Source organism: Colletotrichum siamense, assembly GCF_013390195.1.
Source record: "Colletotrichum siamense strain Cg363 chromosome Unknown KSG_Cg363_contig02, whole genome shotgun sequence".
Classification (NCBI taxonomy): Eukaryota; Fungi; Ascomycota; class Sordariomycetes; order Glomerellales; family Glomerellaceae; genus Colletotrichum; species Colletotrichum siamense.
The window spans coordinates 4,433,528-4,461,366 of NW_023501015.1; the positions used below are offsets into that span (position 1 = coordinate 4,433,528).

The window sequence follows — 27,839 nt, forward strand, 5'->3', positions numbered from 1 at the left end:
CTCCAATTCCCTCCTTTCCCGTCGCCTTTGGAAAAAAACAACAACAGACAAATGTCCATAATACCTCTCCATATAATATAATTCTATAAAGAACAATCGCTCTTCAGAAATGACTGCGCTATCTCCTCGCGCTGAACTTGCCCATGTTCTGGTATCCCAAAATCATGTGTAGACAGGCGCTGACGGAACATTCCACAAAAGGCCGAACATGATCCTGCGCGAATCGATATCTCCCGTATCCGTATTAACACTGTTGGAAAAAAGCATCCGGCATCAGATCTCGTTGTTGACGAGATACTGCTGAGTGCCGTTGCCGTTACAAACCTCGTCGGTCAAGGTTTGCGAAGTGATGCTATAGTTGACGCTGTAGTCGTGGAGGATGTGGGGTTGATAAAAGTACTGAGCGTTGATTTGCTCGTCGCTCTAAGACAAGCTGGCGCTGCTACTGTACGCCTCGAGTTCGCGCAAGCTCTGCATAAGAGCTGCCTCCTTCAGGTCATCATTCTGCTGGCTATACACAGGCGCAGAAGCGTCGGTGGAGTACTGGGGAGTAGCCTCCGCCGGCTGAGAGACCTGCGGCTGAACATGCTCTTGCTGAGGCTGCTGCTGATGATGCTGCTGTTGTTGCTGCTGCTGGTGCGGCTGCGGCTGCGGCGTTCCAGGTTGAGAGTGATGTTGGATGTGGGAATGTGTCGGGGTGTGAGGTGGCTGTGACAGGGCATGAGGTGTGTGGGAAAGCTGAGCTGCTGTTGCCGCATAAGGTGAGGAAGCCGGTAGTACACGGTTGTGGGTCGGCGTGGCCGTGGCAGGCGTCGCTGGTGGCCCGGAAACAGCGGCATGTGTTGGCGTAGTAGCATGAGCGAGATGATGTGACATTTGGGCTGCAGACTGCGAGGGCGTGCTGGGCGCAGTAGCTGGTGTCGCGCTCGCGCGGTTTTGCTGAGGATGCTGAAGGCCACCGGCAAGAGTCATGATTCCTTGGACACGCGCTTGCTCCTCCTCTGAGTTCATGCGTGCCCTCTCCTCGGCCTCCTTTCTCGCTGCCTGAGTCGGCGCTCTCGTCTTGAGTTCACCGGTGACGGCTTGCAGATAGTACGGCATCTCTGAGTTGGTCTTCAGGAAGAAGAGCTTCAGGTTTCGTGCCTTGTCCTTGAGTTGCACCTGAGTCCGGTCTTTGAGTATGTTTGAGAGCGTGCCTTCAGCACCAAAGAGCGACAAGATTTGACTCCAGTGGGGGCCCTGAACCATGTCCAGACCGGTCATCAACGCCTTTTCCTCCTCCTGAGTCCAGGGACGTCTTGTTGACGTAGTTCCTTCTCTCCTCTGCTGGTTGTTCGTCTTGCTCAGCGCCGCTTGCCTGGCTCTATCATAGAGCACTGCGCTAGGCAGTGACTGGCTAGGGGGCAGCTTCTCTGAGTTATCGTGCTGTGCCGGCGGAGGTGGCTGCTCGACTGGCGGAGGGTAGCCATAGTACGGTGACTGAGCCTGGGTTTGTTGCAAGTGTGAAAGGTACGTCGTTTGTGTGACGGGAGCAGCTCCTGTGGGCGTTGGTACTGTCGGTTGGTACGGTGCTGGCGAGAGGTTGTTGAGGGTTGTTCGGACGTATTCTTGTGTGCTTTGCGCGACCAGGGCAAGGATATCGTTCGTTGAGTCTTGGACTTCGGCCGTGTTTCCGTTCGTTGTCGGCGCTGGAGGGGGGGCTTCAGGTGCGGGTGCGGCGGCGGGCTCTGGGGGAGGAGCACTGGTCTCGGTCGATGGGACGGGAGGCTGAGGGTCGTGAGGCAAGCCATCGATGGCGTCGGTCGGGAGGTACTGTGCAACGAGGCCGTCTGTTGCCTCGAGCAAGGAGTTGATTCCTAGATCATCCAAATCGTGAGATACCGATGTGTCCAGGTCGCCGTTCGACATTGTTGATGGAAGCTCAATGCCGTGTCTTGAAGCAAGACCTGCCAGAGATTGCAGCTTGCGGCGCAGGTACATGTTAAGTAAGCGGAAAAGGTCTTCATCTGGGTAGCCGATCTTGAGAAGAACTGTACGTGACCTGTCAGCAATGACACAGAGAGAGACGTGGTCGAACTTCTTACCGGTGTCTGGGAGACCCGAGGCGTATGAGATCAGAGCCGCCTTCCGTTCTTGCACAGCAGTGACCAGTGACTGTTCCTCAGTCGTCAAAGTTGAGCCCCCGTGCCTTGCGCGTAGCTTATCCTCCAAATCAGCAGAGAAAGCATCAGCAATCAGTTGGTCGACCGGCGCTGACTGGTCCGCTGTCGTGACTGCGTCAATGACGAGGTGCGTCTTGACAGCTACGAAGAGATCAGAAATTTCTTGCGTGACCGTGTCGTGCTCGCCACCAGGCAGGAAAACTGAGAAGAAGTGATCTTGCAAAGCGAGCAGCTCCTTTGAGGTGGAATCGTGGTGTCCATCGAACGAAAAGAGCGCGCAGCAAAAACTCGCAAGGTTTGCGACTTGGACGTCGGTAAGGTTATCCGGCAGAGTAAGATCCAGCGTGGCGGGATCCAGGATAAGGTCGGTAGTCGAGTAGATCGCTCGTGTCTGCTGGAACAGAGACTTTATCGTGGCAAAGGACTTGGAGACTTCGGAGTCCTTCTCTTGTAATTGTTGGTATACGTCGTCGAAGACATGTTGCGACAGGATCACAAGCAGCTGCAGAGCCTGCAGACGGGGGAAGCATTAGCGGTGCCACCAAGACTGACGAGACCGCCACGTACAAAGTTTGACAAACAAGTGGTAGTTGTCCGTCGCATCAAGGCCAGCGGTTCGGAGAGAACAGGCGTATGGGACTCGGTGGATGGGGGAGGCTCTTGCGACACGGATCCCAGAGGGTCTCCGGACATGTCCACGTCCGGGACAGAATCCAGACCGTCAACCTTGCCCATCTCGTTGTTGATGTCCATCATGACGCCCTGAATCATCGCGTCCATGTCGAAGTTGAGATCCAGAGGCGGACCCTCATCGTCAACCTTTAACCTCTTGGACTCGGCATCTGGATCGTCTGCGCTCGAATCGCGGGGTCGCTTGAGTGGGAATTGGGGGGTCTCGCCCAGATCGGTGACAAGACTCGGGGATTCTTGCTTCATTTCGGGTCCTGCGACCAAGTCAGCACCTTCCTCGACTGTCTTTTGGGCTGTTGGTGGTCGCTATCAAGGTCTCCGAAGCTGGTGAAGAAGTTCGTCGGCCGGGGAAGGTGGGAGGCCAAGGCGTACCTGTCGGCGAGTGCGCCTCCGCCTTTGGAGGCTGCGCCGCCTCGGCAATAGCTTCAATGCCCTCCATGAGCATCTGGAAGCACGGAGACAGCTTTTCGGGGTGGTTTGGAGGGCGTGTAGCACCTTGGCGGGCGGTATCGTGATCTTTGCTGTTCTTGCAGATTGGGCGGAAAAACTTTTTGGGAGAAAATCCGAGCGCCGATGCCCTTATAATCTGCCCCAAAGAAGATGTCACTCCCGATACACAAGATCCTGCCTTCAGATGGGAAAATTCACCGCTTGTCGCCGGGAAAAGGGGCGTCGTGATTGGCCGGAAGACGGAAAAATGAGAATGGTCTGTGCGTTCATCCCGGTCAAGTCACTTATCGCAGGAATTTTTTTTTTCTCGACACCTCTGCCCCTCGGAGCCGCAGTCACCAACCCGCCGAGTTAAGATGTCAATCCCAGCCCCTCCTTTTCGAGGTTTTTCCGATTTTTTTAGTCTGGTAGCTGATGCAACTCTATCAATGCAGCCTGGGACTTATTATCCAGTGAATGCCTCTCCCAGACTCTCACCGCATATGGACCTGCGGGCTTGAACGTGTTCAGGTGAAGTCGATCCTGTCTTTCCTCATGACAGCGAGCAACTCCAATTCATTGCCATCCAGACTGAGATCTGCCGTGACGTCATTCTTTGCGATTCTCATCGAAAGACATATCCCAGTCACATGTGTCTTCCCAGCTCTTAAGGCGGCGAATCAAGATGGACGCTTACTGGCCCGGTTCTGCCAGCCGAGACCGCCGGGGTCCTGGAGCTTCGCCCTTGGCAACATGAGAAGCAAACAGCTCTCAGGTTTTTGAGATGATGGCTATCCGTACGTGGGCAAGGGTTCTCATTGAGCAAAGCGTCCAAACGTCGTCCTACCTAGTCTACGGTAGCGTCGATGCTCCCGTGAGTCCGGCTCGAAAGGCCCCGCAGCTTGTAAGTCAGGCACCGTTTGACCGGGCAAGCGAGACATTGTATGCGACCCTCCGCCAGGCATAGCAAGAAGCTTGGCCAGGCGCCCTGCAGGTCAACCGGAACGACGAAATTGGAATTATACACTGCGCCATCGGACAGAAGCAGCATGTTTGTTCTCACCCCAGCTCTGAGTGCATCTCATCCCACCAGCATATACACCTCGTCCAATTCTCACAGACGCGGATCTTTATGTACGGCTTTGATTTCAGTATCACATTCACTCAATCGCCACTTCGGTTGAGTGTCATATATCTCAGATGCCTGTTGAAAACCACAGCTACTCTTCTCTGCTCACATACTGCCGTCTTGCTTGTCTGCGAACACGCTCTTAATGCAATTGACAAATTGGCTCAAGTTTGGCAAAACCGAACCATGCATTCAGCAAAGCTACTGGAATTCAGGCCTCCTCTAGTCGAATTGGCAAGAACACCAATGCCAAGGCCTTGATGGTGAGCAATGCCGGCCACACCCAACCTGGCTGGTATCAATTCTCCTCGTGCATGTGGTTGCTGCCAAACAATAGGAGATGGTTTCTAGCACAGGCGCTGCTAATCGTGCCAACCATTCAATGTAAACCCATGACATGCTTGGCGCTAACCCGCTAGCTGGGAGGGCAAGAGCGACCATATAATGCCGAACAGAAGAGGACATCAGCTGGGTTTCCGCTGCTGAGGCGACTACATTTCCCACAGTCCCTGATATCATGAACTTCCCCATCGTCTAAATCATCTCACCTGCTATCACCTCGGGCTATCATGAGGTAGCCCTCCAACCCTCTTTCAACTCCTGACTTGCCGGGATCACACAAGCCGACATACGAGGCGGACACCACGTGCTAGGGGCCAGCGGCTCGGCAGACGCGTTTGCCTTTTGGCCGGCCCATGTCATGGAAGTGTTCATATATCTGATTCGTCGAGGACGTCAAGAGCCCGAGTGGCCGGTTCCCATACTTACCGATGCCAACGTTGACACTGCATCCACCCTTGTCAGCCTAGGGTCAAATGGCTGGGAAGCGTTACACAGCGGTGTTATTCTAGCCAGCAACCGAAGTCATGGGCCAGGCAGGAGGTTACGGATCGGTTTTGTGGCGTTAGGCGTCTGCGGTGACCAGTTCCCGCATAGTAAGGTAGGAGTCTTTTGAGCCTCTGGTTGCTTGAGCATCCGCACACTAGTAAGCATCGCAGCCATATCATATTTCCAGCTTCACCTTCATTTTTTCATACTGACTTGTATGTACGTACAAACCCCTCCAGTCTGAAGCTCCTTTCATGTCCGTCAGCTTCAAACACGGTCGCTGAAGAACGGACCCAGAAGAGCGAACCCTGATGTTTCGACCGAACTCTTGTCACACGTGCACCTCTCAGAACACTCACAGACGCCCACGCTCCAGATCTGACAGGACTGCCGTACCGAGTAACATTGCGGCTTTTGGAGGCAGTCCCTCTGAATAAGCTGCAAATGCGGGGAACAAGGACAAGCCAGGATAGCTTCCGAACCCAGTCGACCTCTCAGAGCGACCAATTCCAAGGACATCGCAATCCGGCTATTGGACGGGACGAGCAGCAATAGGTATCATTGGCCAACAAAACTTGGCTTCGAGAAGCCTCACGGTTGGGTCCCCACAAGAACAACGACAGCTGCAACCAATGTCTCGGCTCCTGCGCCGCCCGTCACGGTTCGGATGCAGATCGATTCCTCTCGGGTTCCGCGCAAGAAACCGCAAAGCTCGTGGAATTATGGAATTATGACCAAGCACATCGGAAATCATCAACGCCAGGCGCCGGAATTAAGCATGGCCAAGCATGACCAACACTTGTCACACTGACAATCGGAACCGGGCAGTTTATCGGAACCTGGAGACTTGACGAGTCGGAATCTTGGCGCCGCGTGCCGCCGCCGCTGCTGCCGCACCGGACGGGCAATGCGCGGCTAGCATCGCCAAAGGAAAGCCATGCGGTGCATATTGGTGCACACGACACCAGCAGACAACGGGTTTGCGAGACGGATTATTCAGAACATGACACGACAAATAAAGTTTCGAGGCGAGATGCTATTTGCGTCCTCTCCCCAGAAGAACACACATTTGGGGATCGGTCCTTCTCCGTGACCCCGTCCCTTTGCTCCACGCCCGGAACCCACGCGTTGGTGAGCCAGCAGAGCAAAAAGAGACCAAAAAAGACTGGAGCTCCGTGTAGCCGTGAAACTGCCATCAGACCGAGCAGGTCCCCACAAAATCCCCAACAGCTTCGGCCAAGAGGGTTCGCTGCTGTCGAATGATGTCGGAGACAAGGAAGCGATCGAGCAGGGGTCTTCGGTAGGAGAATCTGAGAGGGAGAAATTGGGCGGGCGAGCGCCCAGACTTTTTTCTCTGGGTTCCCAGCAGCAGCTGGGGGGCGAGGCGAGCGAAAGGTCAAGCAGTGGGAACTTGAGAAAGCGCCGACGCGGCGTTTGCAGGATGATAAACCGACATCCCCCGATGTTGGAGACACCCCTGTTGCTACCCTCCAAGTGCTCTTTCTGTGCGGGGGAAGTCGAGAGCGAGAGAAAAAGGGATCTCGCTGGGCTTTGGGCCGAGACTGAGGCACCCGGCAAACAGCAGTAATGACGACCCGAGAGCAGCACAGCAGCAGCGTGAGGAGGGGCAATTCACCTCGCGCCTCGTGGCATAAAGCACCGCAGTCTCGCCCGAACTCACGATCCGGTGCCTTGATGCTTATCTCCTAATATCATCACGGCTTGCGGCGTTAAAATCTTGGAGAATGGTGGATCAGCCCCTGGTGTCATTCCTCCGCTTCTCAAGGTAATCTTAATAGTAACCTTCAAGGTGCTACGGAGCACAGCAGCAGCATGCAGGCAGGGCCAGCCACCACGACCACCACCAACGTGTGTGTGTCGTCAAGGTGGGTGGAAGAGGTGGGGTTGGAGGGGAAAGAAAGCGGAGGAACGCTACAGAGCCTTTTCATCCCGGGGCTCCAGACGGGTTTTGGCGCGGGTTTTGGAGAGACGGGCAACAGGCACAACAGGGACAGAGCTTCGTCCCATATGCCGACAGCCTTTCTTCTGACTCGGAGAGAGGGCATCAGGCACTCAAGGGTAAGGCGAGTTGCTTGCTGACTGCAGTTGCTGATTCGCATCGTCCAAGTAATCCTGCGGGATGCTTCCGTCCATCCAGAACTGATGATTCGTCGTGGTTTCCAACATGATCTTCCTCACAGTCTGGGGTAGTTCCTCTGTAGCTTTGATAGTGCATTGCTAAGCACCGTAAGCAGGCATACTGCTCTACACTATCGACAACCCAAGGACCTAGGATAGCCATTGACTGCAACGGTATTACGGTCAAGTTGCGACGCGGTGGCCCACGATGTGCGCTCGTCCAGTCCGGTCTGGTCTTCAGTGCAAGCAAGATCAGCGCGGGAACCCGTCTGTTCCCTAGGTGACACACCCCCGAAGAGATGCACAGGGGCGGCGCATTTGTCATAGCGTGTCCTTCAGATCGAGCCCTGGCCACTCACAGCAACTCTTGCCGGTGTCCTCAACGTATTTGCTATGCAATCACTCCATAAATGTGCCAGAGATGAACCGCTTTGAAGCGGGTGTGGCTGCTGCTTCCAGACAGACGAGCCTTTTTGGACAGCTGTGATTGGCCACTTCCCAGATGGAAGACGCAAGCTGTGATGGAGAAATGCGGGGTGACAACCGCCCCGAAGAGGGGTTAAGCGGAGAGGGGGAGGGGTCTGGAGATAGATGCCTCTTGTTGTGCTGCTGTGTGTGTGGCAACGGCACAACAATACCCTATCCTGCTGTAGAGATACGCAGTACGAAAGATGCAAGCCCGTCTAATTTCCCTTGCTCCTATCATGCGATTATGGTTTCTGGTTTCGACGACTAACAATCTGGGGAAAACGGGGGATGGGAGATGGGCTGGGCTGGGCTGGGGGAACTCAATTAGCACCGCAGTTGGGTGCCATTCTCGACACGCTTGAGCCGAATCAACAGGCATCATCCACACACAGCAACTCACTGCCCTGGGGTTTCCTAATGCCCGACACACGGGTCTCTGTTGCTGTGGTTTAACACCGAAAGACCTCTCGTCTGGAGGTTGGCGCGTGGATGGAAGATGACCGCTCGGCTGGAGAGGCGGGATTCAAGTTGATGCTGGGCGTAGGGGACCGGGGGACTCGTCTCGAGGTGGCCGAGAGGAACAGGCGTTGGCCCGAAGCGGCGCCCACTATCCCCCGTTTGGCTGGCCCTCCCTTGCATGAGGAGGCGCACCTCAGAGTCCCCGTCCCCCAGGCCCGGCTGCTGTGGGTGGCCCTCTCCCCTTTGCCCCTCCATTGCTGCAACCCCGGTCACACCCCAGGTCTGTGTGCTCTGTCTGTGTTCCTGTGCCTGCTGTCTGCTGTCTGCTGTCTGGCTGCTGTCTACACATGCCAAAGGGCCCAAAGTCCCCTAGGAATTATCTGTGTGCTCCATCCGGATACAGTATGCAGATGCGTCCTGTGGAGAGCCTGCGTCTGGTGCAGTCCACCCAGAGTCATTGCTTTACGTTGTGCGGCTTCATGGATGTGCATGTTTGTCCAATGTCCATCTGCGGTTCCGCAGACCAGGCCTCGGGATTGATTGTTCTGCACAACTCCATGCCCCCTCACCCTTCCTTAGCCCCCCATACCCATCCCCATCCGTACACCCTCCCCCCCGCCGAGCTACCCACGCTAAGGTCTATCCACACTGCCTTCGCCTCCGACATTGATGTCTGGCTTCGCGACGCTGAATCCCCGTTGGCGTCACTCTCGCGGACTTCTCTCCTCCCCCAGCTGTGCTGTGCTGTCCCCCATACCCCGCTTTATATACAGTCCTGTCGTCCCCAGCTCTCCCGGATCTGATCTCTCATCTTTCCTCCCTCACTTCTCACGACTCTCTCAACAACCAAACCCATTTCACGAACTTTTTTCTTTTTGTCTGTGATACCTTGATACCAATACTTGTTTTATCTGTTCTTACACACAACTATCACAATGGGTTTGTCCGTTGAGCTCAAGACCCCGGTGACGGGCGCCTACACCCAGCCCACTGGACTGTATGCGACGACATGCCCCTCTACACACGAGTGAAGCTTTGGCTAACCCAGCGTTTAACAGTTTCATCAACAACGAGTGGGTTGAGGGTGTCGACAAGCAGACCTTCGAGGTCATCAACCCCTCCACCGAGGAGGTCATCTGCTCCGTCCACGAGGCCACCGAGAAGGATGTCGATATCGCCGTCGCCGCCGCCCGCAAGGCCTTCGAGGGTGTCTGGGCTGAGACCACCCCCAACCAGCGCTCCCTCTACCTGCTGAAGCTCGCCGATCTCGCCGAGAAGAACGCTGAGCTCCTCGCCGCCGTCGAGTCTCTCGACAACGGAAAGTCCATCTCCATGGCCAAGGGTGACGTCGGTGCCGTCGTCGGCTGCTTGAGGTACTACGGAGGTTGGGCCGACAAGATCGAGGGCAAGACTATTGACGTCGCCCCCGACATGTTCCACTACACCCGCCCCGAGCCTGTGAGTTGACCTACAAGTTGAAGAGAGGGGCAACAACTAACAACCCAAACAGATTGGTGTCTGCGGTCAGATTATCCCCTGGAACTTCCCCCTTCTCATGCTCTCATGGAAGATCGGCCCCGCCCTGGCCACCGGTAACACCATCGTCATGAAGACCGCCGAGCAGACCCCTCTGTCCGCTCTCGTCTTCGCCAACCTCGTCAAGGAGGCCGGCTTCCCTCCCGGTGTCTTCAACCTCATCTCCGGCTTCGGCAAGGTCGCCGGTGCCGCCATCTCCTCCCACATGGACATTGACAAGATCGCCTTCACCGGCTCCACCGTCGTCGGCCGCCAGATCATGAAGGCCGCGGCCAGCTCCAACCTCAAGAAGGTCACCCTCGAGCTCGGCGGCAAGTCCCCCAACATCGTGTTCAACGACGCCGACATCGAGCAGGCCATCTCCTGGGTCAACTTCGGCATCTACTACAACCACGGCCAGTGCTGCTGCGCCGGCACCCGCATCTTCGTCCAGGAGGACATCTACGACAAGTTCCTCGCGGCGTTCAAGGCGCGCGCCCAGGCCAACAAGGTCGGCGACCCGTTCCACCCCGAGACCTTCCAGGGCCCCCAGGTCTCCCAGCTGCAGTTCGACCGCATCATGGGCTACATCAAGGCCGGCACCGACGAGGGCGCTACCATCGAGACCGGCGGCGCCCGCCACGGCGACAAGGGCTACTTCATCCAGCCCACCATCTTCTCCAACGTCCGCCCCGACATGAAGATCATGCAGGAGGAGATCTTCGGCCCCGTCTGCGCCATCGCCAAGTTCAAGGACGAGGAGGAGGTCCTCAAGCTCGCCCACGACACCAACTACGGCCTGGCCGCCGCCGTCCACACCAAGGACCTCAACACCGCCCTCCGCGTCGGCAACAAGCTCAAGGCTGGTACCGTCTGGGTTAACTGTAAGTTCTCTGCCCCACTCTACCCCGCACTGTCTCTCGTGGCCCGTGTCCCCCCGCCTTCCCCCGCCCGGAGCTCTCGGACGACCTCCGGGATCGCCGGGTCACCTCACCACTTCACACAAACTCCTCAAAGCCTCCAAACGGCACGCTAATAAAGCGCCCCTAGGTTATAACATGCTTCACCACTCTGTCCCGTTCGGCGGGTTCAAAGAATCAGGAATCGGCAGAGAACTCGGCGAGGCCGCCCTCGCAAACTACACCCAGAACAAGTCCGTCGCCATCCGTCTGGGCGGCGCGCTGTTCTAAGGGATCGGGAAGGAAAGGTAATGAAAAGCGGGGACTTCTGGCGCAAATGTGTACATGACCTTTACGTAACTGTGCAATACCAAGTTTGAATGATACCAAATAACTCGAATTGTTCCGTTGTATGCGTGGTGGCGGTTGTGAGATTTGTGTGTGTTCCGGCCCGGCCGGTCCGGCGCCGGGTGGGTCGGTCACTTCGGATGGCCCCACTTTACTCGGCGTGTACCTTAGACACGGGCAGTCGCGGAAAGCTTCTTCCGATATCCTGCTGCGAATTAATTGGAGTTTGAATATGAGATTCTCAACCACAAGACAATCCTGCGACTTACTTTGAAATGAATACAATGTAGTGCCCGCACTGGTGAGTCGCACACGACAAGACACTGCGAGGCGAGCTCAAGAGCAGCAGCACAGCGTCGTCTCGGCACAGGTCCAATACCTCCGACATGAGGGTTGGCCAGTCGCCAGGGTACCTCACATAGCCGCGCACTGGGCACGCTGAGTCTTTGCAGAGTGTTGAGTGTCGCAAAAGTACTTACTTGCGCCGTAGGACATTGCAACTGTTGCAAGCCCGTAGTCAATCAATCAAGTAGTATATCCCATTTTTAGCAGGCAGTCCCGAAATTTTGAAGACGGTGTTGAGTGTCCGTATCGTGTGCGCCTTGTGTCACAAAGAAAGAAGATGAGGGGCCATGACGAGGACAAGGACGACAAGGACGATAAGGACGACGGGGACGACGAGGATAACGGGGACTAGAAAAAAGTACGAGGAAGAGGGACTTCTTCCGAGACTTCGTTTGCTCTCAATAGAATGAGTAGGATGTGGAATCTGTTCCTATGAGAGTCTCATCCCAACCACTGATATCCCCTTGGTTTTCTTTCTTCACTGGAATAGCTGATACATACCGAGGCAGCTATGAATGACATGAAAAATAAGAATCTTAAAGACTTGGCTAACAAATTGCAGCCATGAGACTAAGCCATCCCGTCAGAAACCATATCAAGTCACCCTTAAGCTTAGGTCTGCATAAAGTCATGGCCCCTAAACTACACGTCGGGTTCTGCTCGACTCAAGCAGAGGACAGGGACATGCTGAGTTAGAATCACTCGCTGGACTTGAAAGTGCAGCTCATGCCATATCTACACGGTGTTCTGGCACCATCAGCGGAGTCTCAATCACCACGTAAAAGTGCTTACCTTTGCCGTGTCCAGTTCACAGCAGCCGGGACTAAATCGGGATTGAATTCATACGATGATCTCTCTGGGGTTCTTGGTCATCATCTCGCGGGTGCGAGCACTCGGCGCTGTGCTTCTCCGGTTGGTTGTCGGACATGCCGATTTCAACGCGGGGCCTCTCGATGAGTACTGTATAGGCTGCGCAGTAGTAGCCACGGCACTTTCCTGTGATATAACTCGTGTCTCAGACCATTTTCATCTCGTTGAGCCGGCCAGCGCAATCGAAATTGACGATCCACTAGAGCTACCATTCGAGGTCGGAAGTCGCGAGCGGGCGACTTCTCCGGCCGAAGAGCGATTGCTACAGAAGTGCACCGGCGATTCATGACAAGAATTCACGTATATTCGGAGAATGAATCGTTGACAGAGATGAATGACGCCAGATCAGAGATATCAGAGACACAACACGTCCACCTACTCATTCGACATCATTTTCCCGGTATCGCATATCTCGTGAGAAACGCCTTTAAAAGAAAGCGTAGGATACGGAGTTATTGTGTCTTCCATAGGCTTTAGAGCCGATCAGACCGTTGATATGGTCATTCGATCGAGCTTGTCTGCCGAGATTCCCATGCTCCCGCTACCTGCTAGCACTGACATGGTTTAGGGACAGCGTACCGTTGTCAACTCGACCGTTGACGATCTCGCGGAGGCTGTACTCTCGCCATACTCATGGTGAATTGCCCTATTATACCGTATATAATTTCGAATTCGTTACTAGACGTTAACGTTCTCTAAGAATGATGTAGTTTTTCGGTATGTTCGCATGAAACCCGCCACAAATGTTCGCTTCGAACGTGCCACATGGCTTCAGCGGCGTCAAATGGAGGTTATCGAGTTCTGAACCGATTCTGTGGGTATTCGGTTGGAGATACAACAATAAGATGACGGAAGTGATGGACGAGGGTGAGCTCTGTTCGTGAGAAGAACCTGTGCCTTCGGGCTGTTGATCTTGAGGCCAGACAAGCGATGGCTTGGACGTGCAGGACTAGTCACATGCTATAATAGCAATTTTCTTGTACAGATTCAATTCCCTGGGCCGTTGCTAAATCTTGCGAAATGGCCAAGCTCATATAGATGTTCAATGAATTTGAAGTTTTAGCAATACATCGAACGTTCCCGATAGCTTCCAAGGTATCCAGCATACAGAAGGACATGTCAGTCGTCTTCGAATCTGAATTTCAGCATGGTTTCCTCTCAGTCCGTGTATTGGAGAGCTTGGGTAAAGCCATCACACGCGCTGTTTCGGCCGTCCAGTTTGCAAGCCCTTGCCAGTTTTTAACGCCCCTCGAGACCATGATGACTGTCGACCAGCCACAGCGAGGATTTGAATATTCATAGGCATACTTTGACGTGAATGGCTAGAGGCACCACGGAGACAATCATTGTGAGGTCTGGACAAAATTTAGCGATGCTGGTGAGCCAGCGCATTGAACACCATCCTGGAGCTTATCAGGCCACCTTTCCTTCGCGCACTGTGGTCAAACATATTATTTTGTTTGCTCTGTCGAGTCTCAGTCTTTCTGGTACAATGTCTTTTATAAGGCGAATGGCCGAAGCGACGGTATACGACAGAAAGATATGCTCATACATGGGCGCCAGAGCCCGCCGTATAAAACGCTTTGTCATTCCCTTGTTGAGACTTTCTAGAAAAGCAGAAATTTTGCTGGTGTTATGATGTACGCAGCAATCCTTGATCAAGTATGTATCAAACAAGAACCCGATGAAGTCTCTGCCAATCTAACATGCTTCGGGGCGTCGAGGTTGGTAAAGTGCTGTTTGCTGTCTCTGTAGTATTCAAGCGTTCCATCATAAGAAAACCGCCGGACGCTGACGTGTTCGAAGAGATTTGTTCAATCTATCATCCCACGAGCGCACCTTTGTGGCTTAGTGCATGCAAGTGATGATGCATGTCTGGACCAGAGAACTATTGAAGCCGATGCCCTTTGTGATTGTGTTGCTGTATTGAGCCTGACATGTGACGGGTAGGCGTATTGTATGGTTCCCCTTCCTAATGAAGGAATTTGTCCAAGTGCTCTCTATATCTGAATAGAATGACGCTACATAATGAGATGAGATGAAAAGGGGGCACTCGACCAGCTCTGGAGATTGGCCCCCGTCGGTGTATTGTGAACAATACGCGTCAGAAGACGACGAACAAGCCCCCGGGGACGTGAGCATGCATTCAAGTTACAGGTTCCATATCAGCCGGGACATCTGATCCTGAGACAGCTCGGTAATGAGTGTTTGTGGACGAGTTGAACCCGCGACAGGTACTTTCATTGTTGGTAAATCGTCGTTTTCTGGCTTGAGAACCTCATTTAAATAGTAATCAAGGAGAGGTTGGCGCGACGGTACGCGGCAAGTCCTCTTTCTTTACCTCTGGCAGGCTGGGTCATATTTCATTAGCCTTCTCATTGTTCAGGGCGATTTCTGACCGAGGGACAGGTCACGTCTGGTGCTCATTTGTTGTCTCGGTGGATAATCTTGGAAATAGTTATAAGGAATGAGATCAGCAAAATTCAACGCTCCCAGCATCTGTGTCGCGCCATTTCCCATCTGGACTGGCTTTCGCCTTTGATTTAACGGTTAGTCCCCAACCGAAGCGAAACTTTTGAGTGGTTCGACGTCTTGTCCTAGCGGCTACGTCCGTGAGCGTCCAGGTTTCTTGCTCATTCGGCTGTGTATCTGTCTCTACTCATGGCATATGCCTGTATTGATTCATGTTGACTTTCAAGTCACCTATGCCCTCTATTAGATGCCTCTGCCTCCAGACGCCATCCTGGATCAAGAGCATGAGAAGCAATTTGCGGATAACAGTCTAATAAACGACGAAAGAAGACTTTCAGGGGCACCGAAACAGGACGAAAAGCCACTGTGCACAGCTGAATCTTTGCACAGAATCTCTGGGAACCCTCAGAGGCACTGTTCGAGCTATTTAACGCGTACTTCGTCCCTCAAGCAATGGTCTTGAGCAGCGATTGATTGATTCAACGATTGCGTGGTATGTTTGTCTGGTAGAAAACTAACATCTCATAATGATGTTCGCCTTCTGGCTCCCGCTGGGGGCAGTCCAATCGCGGGGGGCGAACGAGGTCATAATTCCATCCAGAATACCCCCAAGCAAATGACAGAAAACACCGTCAACGGAACGTCAAAAACGAGCTGTCAGGGATCTATGCTTCAAAATTTCACTACGGGTGACCATTTCTTCAACAGAGGGTCGTTTATTTGAGCCGACCACTGCTTCCGACCTCGACGTACAAGCATGTAAGGCTTATCTCGTGGACAGCATTGGCTTTGCCTTGTCCGCTGATGGACTCTTTGGCGAGACTACGGGAATATATACCCCAGCCCTTCCTCATCAGCAGACAGTACCTCTGTCTGCAGCCGCGAATTCAACTTTAGTATGCTCATCATCCTCTTCAAAGAGATACTCTCTCATCCTCTCTGTATGACCCATGTCACGGCCAAGATAACATACCATGAAGAACCTCCCCCCTAGCGCCCATTAGACATGCAAGGATTGTATCGGGAATCTGAAAACACCCGATCATCACCAGGGTAGTCTGTCGTCATGGCTGGTGGAGTCTTCACCTGTATTTACACGCTCCTATTTCGACATGGCCTTGGTAGAGATGGGACACCTTGCAAGAGTACCTCCGTGACTTCCATCGCTCATGATAAGCTACGCTGAAACTCGCTCTCCCATCAGTATGATTTTCGTCTGACGGACCGTGTATGCGACGACGAACAGGTACATTTATAAGTAAAGTGCTTTCGTCTCTATGCGACAACTTGACGCAACTGCTTCAGTGCTCACAATGAAATGAAAACTGAAATGTTTGATGCAACTTCTTTTTGCTGTCTATGCAAACAACGTCTTGTCTTGAAAATTAAGGCGGCGCAGACTGACCACTGCCGCATGTTCCAGAAAACTCCCGCGCAAATCCCTTCCGTATCCCCTTAAATCGCCCCAAATGCCGTCCAAACCATATCGCCAAATTCCCTGCAGGTAACAACGCAACCGAAAAAGACGGGTTCCGGGAATGATGCAATTGTGACTTGTGACGGCTCACAAGAGCTACTTCATCTGTTGGGTGCGTCTCATCGCTCTATGTTCCTTTTCGACGGCGTAGAAGTGTGTATAGAGCCTGGAAAGACGCATCAAATATTCGTCCAAGGAACCAAGAGCAGTTGCTGTCGCACGCCAGGCGGCTGTCTTCCACTTCTGTCTTTCTGACTTGCCTAGAATGTCGTTACGCTCCAGTGGAATGCGTCCGGTTGCTTTGTGAATCGCAATCATCATGTTGACTTCCGTCGCCCGAGTCTCCAGCGTTGACCGTTTCTCCTCATCAATGACGTGGCGTACGACGAAACGACGCAGACAAGGCTCCTTTTGCAGGTTCTCCATGAAGGGCGCCATGATGTCCTTCCTTTCTTTTGCTGAAGGATTCATTGCAGCAAGTTGGAGTGCGATGTCCAGATCCGGGCCCAGCTCTTCTATCATACAGAGGATCTCGTGGTAAAGGGTTTGGGTTTCCCTGGTGCTGTCTTCCGCCTTTGGTCCTGTCCTTGCAATGCCACGACTCTGAGCGATGATGTTATCGGCTATGATACTGAGGTTGAGTCGTTGGTCAGACGATGCGTTGATGTTTGTGTCCACATCTGACTCTTCAGTGGCGTCCGTCTCAGACTTGCCTCGGGTCGCTTCCGAGTAGGGTCCTGATCTCTTCTGAATCTTCGTAGAGGGCAAGTCGTGAGGCCCGATCTCGTCGCATCGCTTCCGCTTCTGCTGTTGGGGGGCGCCGGAAAGCGCTGCCTTCAGCTGCTCAGCCGCCTTTGCCATCTGGTCTAATGCCGACTGGTTGCGCTCCATCGTGACGATATTGGTATCGTCGTCTTCAAGACCTTGGCCGCCTCGCTTTGTCTGTGTATGTTTCCGGTCGGTTCCCTTGTCGGATGTTGCGTTGCGACGTCGAGATAGGTGTCGTGGATATGATTGTTCGTCGTATGGTTCGGAACGAACGGTGCGGATGGTGAGAGCAGGTAGATGTGTTGAGAAAGTTTCGGGCCCACCCAGTAGTGGTTTTCACAGTAGTGGAAGAAGCAGTGAAAGAGAGCAGGCGGATGTGAGAAAGAAAACTTTATCGACAAGCCGTTCGATGAGGAGGTTTAAATACCCCGTGAGAATAGCTGCGTGGATGGGGTTGGAAGTGAGAAAGAGGGTGGGTCGAAGGTGAGAAATTGGATGGAAAGTGAGAAGTTGGCAACCTCGTTAAGGAAGGCACTGACTGTGCGGGTGGAAGGTGCACCTTGAGTTTAGGTTCAAATGGAAGGAATGAACAGTTTCGTCTGGTGAAGTGTGACTTCCAGTGTGAAGGCACCGCGATTACCAACAATGAGAGTCATCGAGGGCAGGTTCTATCTTAAATTCTTATCCCCCGCGTCAGTTGAAAGCTCTGCGTAAGTTTTCAATAGTTACACTTGAATTTAAACGAATGAATAATCTGATTTATGTATCTTATATGTCCAGACGATCCACGCAAGTTCTCTGTATTTACACCTACATCTATCTCATGTGCGACAAATATAAATCCATGTTGGATGAGGACGAAAGTAGAGAACACGGCGGTCAAGATATACAGATTCACACAACATCGCATCTGTCCTTTGATAGACTGTTTCAGTTGACGATGAACAAGGTATATATTGATATAAGATAGGACACCGTCATCTCATCTCACAAATCTCGAAGCCATTTTGCTACACCAATGTACGCGCTCTCATCGATAGGGTATGTGACTGAGCAGAGAAGTAGATGCCTGTCTCTGCCACACAAACCATCCAACGCGGCAAACAAACGAGTGACGTGAATATAACATCTGCCCCCAAACACTTCCCTCTCTCTCTCAGCCTCTCCACCATCCGTCCGTCTACTTGTGCTGGCCCTGCTGTCCTCCCTGGGCCTGTCCTCCTTGACCACCCTGACCCTGCTGGCCAGCGTTGGCGTTTCTGTCTCCAGCACCCTGTGCCCGCGCAGCGAAGCCGCCGGAGCTCATGTCCTTTCCCCCCTGAGCCTATAACAGCTTGTCAGAGATAGTCACTTTCAATATGAACAATCCAAATCACATACCTGGGTCGACTGGATGCGAGAAGCATCGCTCTTGCTCATCTGGTTGGGCATGTTGTCTGAAATGTTGGGAGATTGAGGTTTGTTGAAGTGTGTGAGTTGAAATCTGATGTCCGTTGTCTGTTGTTCTGAGGTTGAGTTGCTTATGACAAGAATCTGGAAGTCCGATGGAAACATCACAGGCTTTTTATACTCATCTCGCCCTCTCAGTCACATGCTATTGCACCCATACAAATCACCAAACGGTACCTATCAAACTTCACCGCCTAAACTTTGCAATGGGAAGACCTTGCCAACAATCATTCCGCGGTGGTCCTCCCAGGGGAAGACAAGCTTCTCACCGACATGCCCAGCCAGCCAGCGCCCGGGAGGCATGCTCCAAGCGCGAGACATCCGGTCGGCCTCCAGCGTCGTCTGCATCATCGACGTCTGCGCGAGAGCTTGTACCCTCGACATCGTGAGCAGTGATGAGGACGAATTGCGATGATGAACAAGTACATGGCCGAGGAGAGGGAGGAATGGTGGAAGGCATCGACGATGATGGGCAGGATATCGCAGTGTGTCACTCATCCAAGTACACAAATCACACGACATCACTCCTCCCGTCACCATCACCCAGCAGATCAAGGCTCAGAAACTCGAAATATCGTTTATCATCATGGTTTCCGCTATTCACGCGTGATCCCCCTCCTATTTTGCGTTTTTACGTTTTTGTAAACCACACCCGAAATGCGGGAGGTCTTCGACCGCAGCCAAAACGGCTTCATGCAATGCAAGTTGCGCCCCTCTCCAAACCGCCCAATCGCCCCCCAGACGAACCACAAGTGTTTTCTATAGGGGGTGTAGATATCAGAATGAAATCAAAAACGTACAGTCTGACGATGCGTAGCGCACTATCAAGATGCCGATCACTGGTGACTGAAAAGAAAAACCTCCGCCATCAAGCGCTCTCCAGAAAACGTATGCCTCTCGTTGGTATTTCTTGCTGCCGTGGTCGAAAGTGAACCGCGACACAGCTTGTATGCTTATGCTTTGTATGTTTCTCAGCCCTCAGTCACCCCGCTTAGCTGTGGAGAGCCTTCAGCTCCTCGTCGACCTGCGCCCTGACAATCTCCCTGACCTTCTGCCAGTCGTTGACGCACTCTGTGACCCTCCTCTCCCTCTCCTCCAGGCCGACAAACTCCGTGGGGAGGACCTTCTCCTTGAAGTTGAATCCCTGCTCCTCCTTGAGCGCCATGTCGACGGCGCCGGCGAACTTGGCAGGGTGGGCGGTGGAAAGGGAGATGTGCGGCAACTCGGCGGCGCGCTCAATAGATCGCAGGGAAGCGGCAACACCAATGGCAGAGTGGGGGTCGAGAACGTAGTCGATCTTGTTGTAGAAGTCCTTAATGGTCTCGACGGTCTGGGGATCGCTAACGCGCTCGCTCTCGAAGTCACGGCGGGCCGAAGTGAGCACATCCTTGTAGACAGGGCCGAAGCCGCCCTTGGTCTTAAGGTCCTTGAGCCAGGAGGCGACCTCCTGGGAGGCTTGTCTCTTGTTCCACTCGTCGTCCATGCCGGCGGTGGTGGCGAACTCGTAGGCGAGGAACCAGAGCAGACGCTCAAAGTTGCTGGAGACCAGAATGTCCATGGCAGGGCTGAGGGTCTCCTTGACGCCGTCCTCATGCGCCTTGGCACCATCGGTGGCCAGGCCGCCGGTGGCCTCGGCGGGAGGCGCGGGCTGCTTCTCGTACTTGCCGGTCGTCCAGAACCTGTGGAGGATATCGTTCTCGTTGGTCGCAATGACGAGCTTGTCGACGGGCAAGCCCATGCGGAAGGCGAAGTAGCCGGCGAGGATGTCGCCGAAGTTGCCCGTGGGCACGACGAAGCGGACCTTGTCACCAAGCTTGAAGGATTCGGAGGTCTTGGCGAGGGAGAAGTAGGAGTGGAAGTAGTAGACGATCTGGGCGAGGATACGGGCCCAGTTGATGGAGTTGACGGCACCGAGGTTGTGCGTCGAGTTGATGTCGGAATCGGCGAACAGGGCCTTGACGATGTCCTGCAACGATTTGTGTTGGTGAAGGCGCACAATCGGGTGACGGGCTACTTACTTGACAGTCGTCGAAGGTACCGGTGACGGCAAGGTTGTGGACGTTCTCGTCCAGGACAGTCGTCATCTGGGCCTCCTGGATGGGGCTCACGCGACCCTTGGGGTGCAGGATGAAGACAGAGACATCCTTCTTGCCGCGCAGGCCGTAGATGGCGGCGGATCCTGTGTCACCACTCGTAGCGCCAACAACAGTCAAGTGATGTCTATCTGCGCAACGTGTTAGTCTGGCTTGTCCAACAGGCGCAGTTTACCCAGCGCGGGCTCCAGCGAGCATACCCTTTCCAGTCTTGCCCTCGTTCTTGCGCACGAGGAAGTATTCAAACAGGTTGCCGAGGAACTGCAGCGCAACGTCCTTGAAGGCAAAGGTCGGGCCGTGGAAGAGCTCGAGGAGGTAGAGGTTGTCGTTCAGGTGGCGGAGCGGTGTGGTGTCGGCGTGGCGGAAGGTGGCATAGCTTCGGTCGATGATGCCCTTGAGGTCTTCGGAAGGGATCTCGGAGGCGGAGATGTAGAGAGAGAGGATCTTGTGGGCGAGGTCGGGAAAGGAGAGGTCCTTCCAGTCCTGCCAGTTGGCTACCTGGGGGATGTGCTCGGGGATGAAGAGACCGCCATCGCTGGCGAGACCCTTGAGAACGACCTCCTCGAAGGAGAACTGGAGATGCGATCAGCGCTGTGCAGGCAGTGGCTTCAGGAGTTGCGCGCAATGGCTTGCAGAAGCAATTGGTTCAAGAGAAGGGGACATAACATACACCGCTGTCCTCGCCGCGGGTGCTCAGGTAGCGCTGCGACTGGGTGTGGGTGGTGTCGGCGCCGGTGCCGGTCTGGCCGTTGGTGGTGGTACCGTTGGTGGCCATGATGCCTCTATGCGGTGAGGAGGGAATGGGCAGAAAAGAGGACGAAGCCCAATTGAAAGGGAGCGGGAAATGGAAGGGGAAAAGTAACGAGACCTCGTCTCTGCGAATGCAAGATCTCGGGCTGAGAAGGGCGGGATGGAGCGATGGACGGAAGAGGCAAGAAAAAAAGTCGAGTCACACCAAGCACGTCAAGTGGCCGAAATTCGGTGGTGGCTCGACTCGATGCGAGTCGAGCCAACAGAAAAAGAGCCCCTCTCCTCTCCTCTTCCCTCCCGGGACCCCTCCCGTCGTCGTCCACAGCGACTGTCCTGTCCAGCGTCTTTCAGTCTGTAATTAGGTCCTCCCCTCCCCACCAATGTCCCGTGCCTACAGTCCCAGTCCTGGTCTTGCGCAACTTTAGTAACTCAGGAGTGAGTAACCGCAAATTTTGCCCCGCACTAGCCGTCAATCGGGAGGCAGGCGGCGGCGGGGTGACAACAGCGTCGGACGGGTGGACAGGACATGGCATGGGACATTGGATGGCACTTGCGCTGCGCTGAGGAAGACCACCAGGGAAGAAAATAAAAATAAAAAAAAAAGTACTGGCCGCGGGGTTGTCATCCCTCCCCCAAATGTCCACTTTCCACTCCGACGAGTGTCTCTGGGCCATGTCGGGATGCCAAGAATCCTGGTTTTCGGCGCCGGAATGTCCAATTCTGGCTCTGTGATTGGTCGGATCATGGGCAGCAAGCTCTTTCCAGCGTCGCACAGGAGCTGATGCACCCGTGCGCCTGAAGTTCCTTGTGTCGTGTCCACCTCCTGAGCTGCAGCCAGCAGCATGCAACATGCAATATGCGCCTCTTATTGCCCCTCCAACCGATTACCCCTCCATCCCCCTCCATCAGATCGAGTCAATTGAGCTCTGACAGCTCGGGTGCTGACACTCTGTTTGTGCCGCTGACGGCGAGGCTGGTAGCTGTGGCTGGCTAATCGAAGGACCTGTCAAGTGAGTCGTCACTGGCAGTTTGGCCTGTTCTTGGGTTTGGGTAACCGTGATGAGCATTGATGTCTCGATTCAACCAGGAGGAGTGACTGAAACTGTTGCAAGTTTCCATCGCATATCGAATATCCATAATAGGCTTGCTATAGCATCCTATCGGCATCATTAATACCGCCGAGCCTCATCAATCGTATGCCTCATGCTGTCTGTCCAGCCCACTCTCACTGTGCCGTGCCTTAAACGCCTGCTTCCCACAATGCCCCGGGTATCTCGAAAAAGAAATATGGTCAACATCGACCCCTCCGCCGTCAGCCCCGCGCCAATTCCCATCGAATTGTTTCACTTGCGCACAATTTTAAGTAGTGGTGCAATCTTCGACTTCTTGCTGAGCCCCACCCGATAGAGAGGCTTCCCAGCCTGCGATGCTGGCGTTGGGAACCCCTGCTTGCCATCGACTTTGCCCGCCACCTCTTTTTTGACCTCGTTCTTCTGCGGAGTGACAACTGCCGCCTCCCCCTCTGTTGCCGCGCTTTGCGGACCCGAACCATCGGAACCGGGCTTCAGCCCCGAGTTGGCCGTTGTAGGCTGCAGAGCCCGCGCTTCGCCCGCCTCACTTGTAGTCTCACTCGCTGGCCCTTTTCCGGTCACCTCCTCTGTAGATCGCTTCTTATCACTCTTCTTGGGCTTGGTTGACCTGCTGGTCTTCTCCAATTGGTTATCACCCGCAGGCTCCAAATCCACTGGAACAGAAATATTCTTGGCCTCGTCAGCGGGTTCAACGGCTGCGGGCTGATCCACGGGTTCCTGCTGCACGTGCGCCGCGACAACCTTGTCTGACTTCCTTGGCCGGCCTCTTTTCTTCTTGGTTTGCTGTGTAGCCGCTGACGTTGGTTCCGCTGCAACTGGGCTCTCGGCGACCTCGCTCAGAACTGCGGGTGCGACTCCGGGTGACGGTGCTTGGGTCTCGGCAGGCTCAGGGGCTGCTGCTGCATCGGATTTCCTAGGGCGCCCTCTCTTCTTGGGTTTGGGAGGGCTGGCTGGTGGAGCAACCTCTTCGATAAGTTGTGCAGCTGGTCCCATGTCAGCCTCGGGGACTGTTGTGAATGTGGCATTCCCGTTATCGCTCTGCCGACTAGCGTCGCTACCCCTTCGTCGGCTTGGTCGAGGTTTGTACATCTCACGAGGAAACCCAGTATCGTCCGAGTTCCAATCGTCTGCAACATGCAACGCTGCAGCCTGCGGAGATTCATCACGGTGCTGACTGCGCTTCTTGCGTACAGGCGCTGCAGATATGATGTCCGGTGATGATTGGATCTCGATTGTCGCTTCGGGGTCAATGACTTCTCGTATTTCCTGCACGGCTTCAAACGCCGTTCGAGAGTTCGTATCATCTACGAATGACTCTTGGAGCATTCCCCGGACTCGTGTTTGACTGGGCGTAGAGTATGCAATAGTAGTAGCTCCACTAGAGCGTGCTGCAGCTTGCAAGGTTGTGAAATGGCGGGAAGGCGGTGGTCTCTGGTCATCCGGCGACGGATCGACTGAATGATACTCGTATTGCAGCTGTTGGCTAGCCGTCAGAGCTCGGGGTTCGATATACAGAGAGACCTGCTTTTGTCCCGAGATCGGGCTATTGACCAGTACAGAACCATCGTCGAGGGGGACCACCATGTCAATATCGTCAGTCGCCGCCGATGACACCGGTGCATCGATTCTCTGTTTCTTGGCTGCCTGAGGTAGAGAAAAGTTGGCTCTCCCTACCGGAGTGACGTCAAACGGCTGTGTGGACCCTTGGGAGGGCATCTCGATAGCTAATGGAGAGGTAAACTCGACATTGTTCACTCGCTTCCTCTTGTTGCTTGTAGGCGTTTTGTTTTTGGCCAAGGTAGCAATCGGTGCTGTTGGCTGTTCGGCCGGGCTGCTAGGCACGTCCCACATGTCCTTCGGCGTGTCATTGGCACTCCTCCCAGGGGTCGTGACCTGCGTAAGGTCCACGATCTCCGGTCTCTTTGCTTTCTTTGTCCGGTTCGATCCCATAGTCGGGTCGGTGATTGAAGTCAATGACGAGGTGTTGGTGTCGTCCTTCTTCGTCGCAGCCTTTATGCCATCAGATGCGGAGCTACAGACCGCGCCGTGGGGTACCGAGAAGTGATCGTGATGCGACAAGATGTCGTCCGTAGCTGTAGCTCGCTGGTCGTTGTATATCTCTTGGAAGACTTGAGGGTCGGTTGAGCCTGTCGCAGCGCTTACCGAATCGGAGGAACGTCCTTCGCTGGATTTCTTGGGTGTTGGAGGCTTCGCTGGACCGTCTTCCAGGTCGAAGTCATCGTCTGAGTCGTCCGAGTCTGCGATGACCCGGGCAGGAGCCATTGTCGCGCAGTGGCAAAGGGAGTCCGCGGTGGAGGAGGTCGAGGCGCGTGTCTAGTGTGAGGCGAATTGCGAGGGGTACAATGGCTGTACGCCGAGGTACTTGCTTAATTGTTTTCTATTCGGAAACGCGACATTGGAATGCGCGCCTCGCGCGATCACGTGGCGCTTTATGCACTTAAGCGGTGTTCGCCCATCCCCCCCTGATCACTTTGTGGCGGGCCGGTCCGGGCCGTACCTCATCTGAACCAGATCGGAACATCGATCACACGTATTGTTCCCGCCCTGCCGATGATTTTTCACGGTCTCAAAGGAAAAGATTTCGACTCAGTGAAAATTCCATGTTCACTCAATCTCTTCTATCCTGGGCCGTTTTGTGTTGACAGAAGGGAGCGACCGGTCCTGGTCAATTGCCAGGCCTGCCAGGCGACCGATGCCTGGTTCCGCAACGGAGCTCTCTGCCGGAAGGAGTGTGGAAAGTTGCCAGTTATCCATGCTCTCAATTACATCGCGAGCGTGTTGCTGAACCAGTCCGTCGTTGTCTGTGACGGCAATGTACTTTAGCGTCCTCATAATATCCTCCCGGCTTTGATCCGTCAAGCCGAAACCAAGTCTCCTGCCTGTTTGCTTTGCATCGTCCAGGGCTCTGACGAATCCTAGGATCAGGAGGATAGCTGCTCTTCGAAGGATTCCCTTCTCCATTTCCCGTTCAAGGGTGAGAACACTGATGCAGAGATCAACTGCGATAGACACCAAATCGGACCCAACACCAGTGATGTTTACTTCGATTGCAGAGGAAAAGATTGATAGAGCGGAAGTCCGCATACGGACATCTTCGCTGCCTCTTTTGCTTTCCCAGCCCTCGACGATCTGAGTCAAGATCTCGTTCTTTGCCTGTTCATCTTCATTCATCTCGTCTCCAAGATCTGGCACGTCGCCTCCCCAGGCGTCCTCGGCCTGTTTCTTCTTCATGTCTTGCAGGCGCTTCTCGCGAGCTTGTTTCGCTTCCGTTTTCGGTCGATGGCCCCTTCTTCCAGCGATTGACAGAAGCGTCTGAGAGACCCTCTTTGCAACATCTCCAGTGAACGTTTCACCGAGGCGCTCAATCACTTGGAGTAGCGCCTCTCCAAAGCGTAAACGAATATCGGTTGTTGACGTCTCCTTGGCGTCCAGGTAGTGCTCTAGGATCTCCTGTGTGGCTACCTTCGGGTGTTTGTTTGCCAATTGCGTAAAGAGCTTGATGACTCGTAGGTTTATGAAGTCCTCGCTATCTTGCAGCAGTGACGAGAGAAGTACGAGTGTTGACTGAATGTCGAGAATCGAGCTGTTCGAAGCCACTAAACCTGAGAGGAGGTTGAGGCCTTCGGAACGTACTGGAGGCGGGTTATCTGCCTGGGTTATGTACTCTAAAGCAAGCTTGTACGTTTTCCTCTCTTCAATCTGCTTGTCGTTGGGCACGAACGCGTCTTCCTCATCTGGATCGATGGCGTCGCGATACTGAAGTAGGAGAGCTAGGTTCTTTGCGGTAGGGGAAACATCCGGTCGTCCTGCGTTGCCCAGTTGATCGAGAGCCTTTTCCAGCGTCTCGGAAGCTTCAGGTTTGAGAATCGACTTCTTAAAGCCTGGTGCGGTGATGACTAGATTCAGCAAACTCAGAGCAACAGCGATTATGTCGTCGGGATGATCTTGAAGGCTGGCCGGATCCAGGATCTGGCACACAAGCTCGAGCACTTGCGTCACGCGGCTGATGAGCTTGTCTGGGGCTTGTTCCAGCATCTTCTGCAATACTGTGATCTCCAGAAGCTTCTTGATCTCTTCACTACTCTCTCCCTCCTCGGACTTGAACAAGACCTCTGCCTTCTTTGCAACCGTGGTCGACTGGAACCACCGGCTCAACAACTCCAAGAAGAATAAGGATATCTCTTCTGGAGTGCAGCTCGCCGTCATGAGTCTGACGAGAGCAGACGATCGCTTTTGGATCTCTCCCCAGTTGAGTTCTGGAAGTTGCGAGCCTTGACCGAGTGGAGTCGCAATGATTTGCAGGTCTCCATCGGATGTGGCCTGATATTGCCATTTGATGCTGCCTTCGGCCGTTTCTCCACGGTAAACGAGGTTTTCAATGATAAGATGAAGCTTGGTGATAGAAGCACCCAGTTTCAAAAAGGTGTGAAGCAGCGAACGTGCTGGCTTCGAATACCGTTCTTCCGTTTTCGGGCTGGTGTCGCCCCAGCAGGAGACCGCCCATAGTTGGAGCAGAACAGGATCAAGCATCCGTCTTGTTTGTGCGGGATATGGCGTTGAGTTGATTAGGCACGATAGGCGCTTGAAAGTGACAAACAAGTCGTCCGCAGTGACGAGAGCCGCCCTTCCACTCAAATCGACTACGTCCTTGTCCTCTTGCTTGATCTTGAGGTCGACAATGTCAGAGTCGTCTTTCTTAATCACAGTGCTACCTTTTCGAGATGGATTCAGATTGCGCAACAGCGGCTCGACAAAGGCGTTCCAACCAGGAGACCCTGCAAACGTCAGTGCATGCATGAAACGCCAACCCACAGGACTCACCGGGTGCTCCAAATTGTTTCCTTCCTAACACGCCAAACATAATAATCTGAGCCGCAGCTGTTGTCAGTTCCGGACCTTCTTTGCCGTCCAACAAAACGATGAGCTGAGGTGCAACTGCCGAGAACCAATCTTCTGGAGACACAATAGTGGGGGGCGATGTAATGATGCGAGTCACAACGGCCATGGCTTCTTGCGTGATGTTGGCGCCCCGTTTCTGAGGAGCCGCAGCCTCTGAGGCTTTGAGTGTACTGCTGGGATGCACAGAAAAGACGAATTCCATGGTTCCTCGCACGCCGTCCGGTCGCAACGGGATCAGCGTCAAGATCTTCATCAGCTCGGGGCGGAGCCATGACGGCGCAATGTTAGGCTTAATGAGAGCATTCAACACCGGCAAAAGGTTCCAAGCGCCGTTCCTAGACCCTTTGTCAGAATGCGATGCTTCTAAGACGCTTGGCCAAGCCGAATTTACCTACCCATCGATGAGCTCCTGGAACTCTCTTTGGGCGGCTTCTTTCGAAGCGGCATCGGCGGAAGGGTCAAACGCCCGTTTTCCGGTGTCAAGAATGCCGTCGGCGAGCTTGGATTTTGGGTCCTTCTCAGGGGTGTCTGATTCCAT

At 54.0% G+C, this 27,839-nt stretch overlaps 6 protein-coding genes across 6 annotated transcripts; 1 reads left to right on the forward strand and 5 right to left on the reverse strand.

Annotated features, from left to right (window-relative positions):
* Positions 1-423: 423 nt before the first annotated feature.
* Positions 424-3,297, reverse strand: trf1 (Telomeric DNA-binding factor trf1; the record flags this gene model as incomplete). Its single annotated transcript, XM_036634986.1, has 4 exons — positions 424-2,030; positions 2,085-2,673; positions 2,730-3,106; positions 3,225-3,297. 4 exons carry the CDS (start codon positions 3,295-3,297, stop codon positions 424-426), a joined length of 2,646 nt encoding a protein of 881 aa, XP_036499103.1.
* Positions 3,298-9,239: 5,942 nt separating this feature from the next.
* Positions 9,240-11,009, forward strand: CLAH10 (Aldehyde dehydrogenase; the record flags this gene model as incomplete). The annotated part of the gene is made up of 4 exons (XM_036634987.1): positions 9,240-9,301; positions 9,363-9,762; positions 9,815-10,703; positions 10,870-11,009. 4 exons carry the CDS (start codon positions 9,240-9,242, stop codon positions 11,007-11,009), a joined length of 1,491 nt encoding a protein of 496 aa, XP_036499112.1.
* A 5,317-nt stretch (positions 11,010-16,326) lies between these two features.
* Positions 16,327-17,121, reverse strand: CGCS363_v003139 (uncharacterized protein; the record flags this gene model as incomplete). Its single annotated transcript, XM_036634988.1, has 1 exon — positions 16,327-17,121. The coding sequence occupies one exon, from the start codon at positions 17,119-17,121 to the stop codon at positions 16,327-16,329; it is 795 nt and encodes a 264-aa protein (XP_036499111.1).
* Positions 17,122-19,438: 2,317 nt separating this feature from the next.
* On the reverse strand, positions 19,439-21,315 carry thrc (Threonine synthase; the record flags this gene model as incomplete). The annotated part of the gene is made up of 4 exons (XM_036634989.1): positions 19,439-20,413; positions 20,466-20,671; positions 20,741-21,113; positions 21,211-21,315. 4 exons carry the CDS (start codon positions 21,313-21,315, stop codon positions 19,439-19,441), a joined length of 1,659 nt encoding a protein of 552 aa, XP_036500283.1.
* A 1,318-nt stretch (positions 21,316-22,633) lies between these two features.
* Positions 22,634-24,664, reverse strand: CGCS363_v003141 (uncharacterized protein; the record flags this gene model as incomplete). Its single annotated transcript, XM_036634990.1, has 1 exon — positions 22,634-24,664. The coding sequence occupies one exon, from the start codon at positions 24,662-24,664 to the stop codon at positions 22,634-22,636; it is 2,031 nt and encodes a 676-aa protein (XP_036500284.1).
* A 342-nt stretch (positions 24,665-25,006) lies between these two features.
* On the reverse strand, positions 25,007-27,839 carry RTP1 (RNA polymerase II assembly factor RTP1; the record flags this gene model as incomplete). The annotated part of the gene is made up of 3 exons (XM_036634991.1): positions 25,007-27,177; positions 27,224-27,636; positions 27,697-27,839. The coding sequence occupies 3 exons, from the start codon at positions 27,837-27,839 to the stop codon at positions 25,007-25,009; spliced, it is 2,727 nt and encodes a 908-aa protein (XP_036500281.1).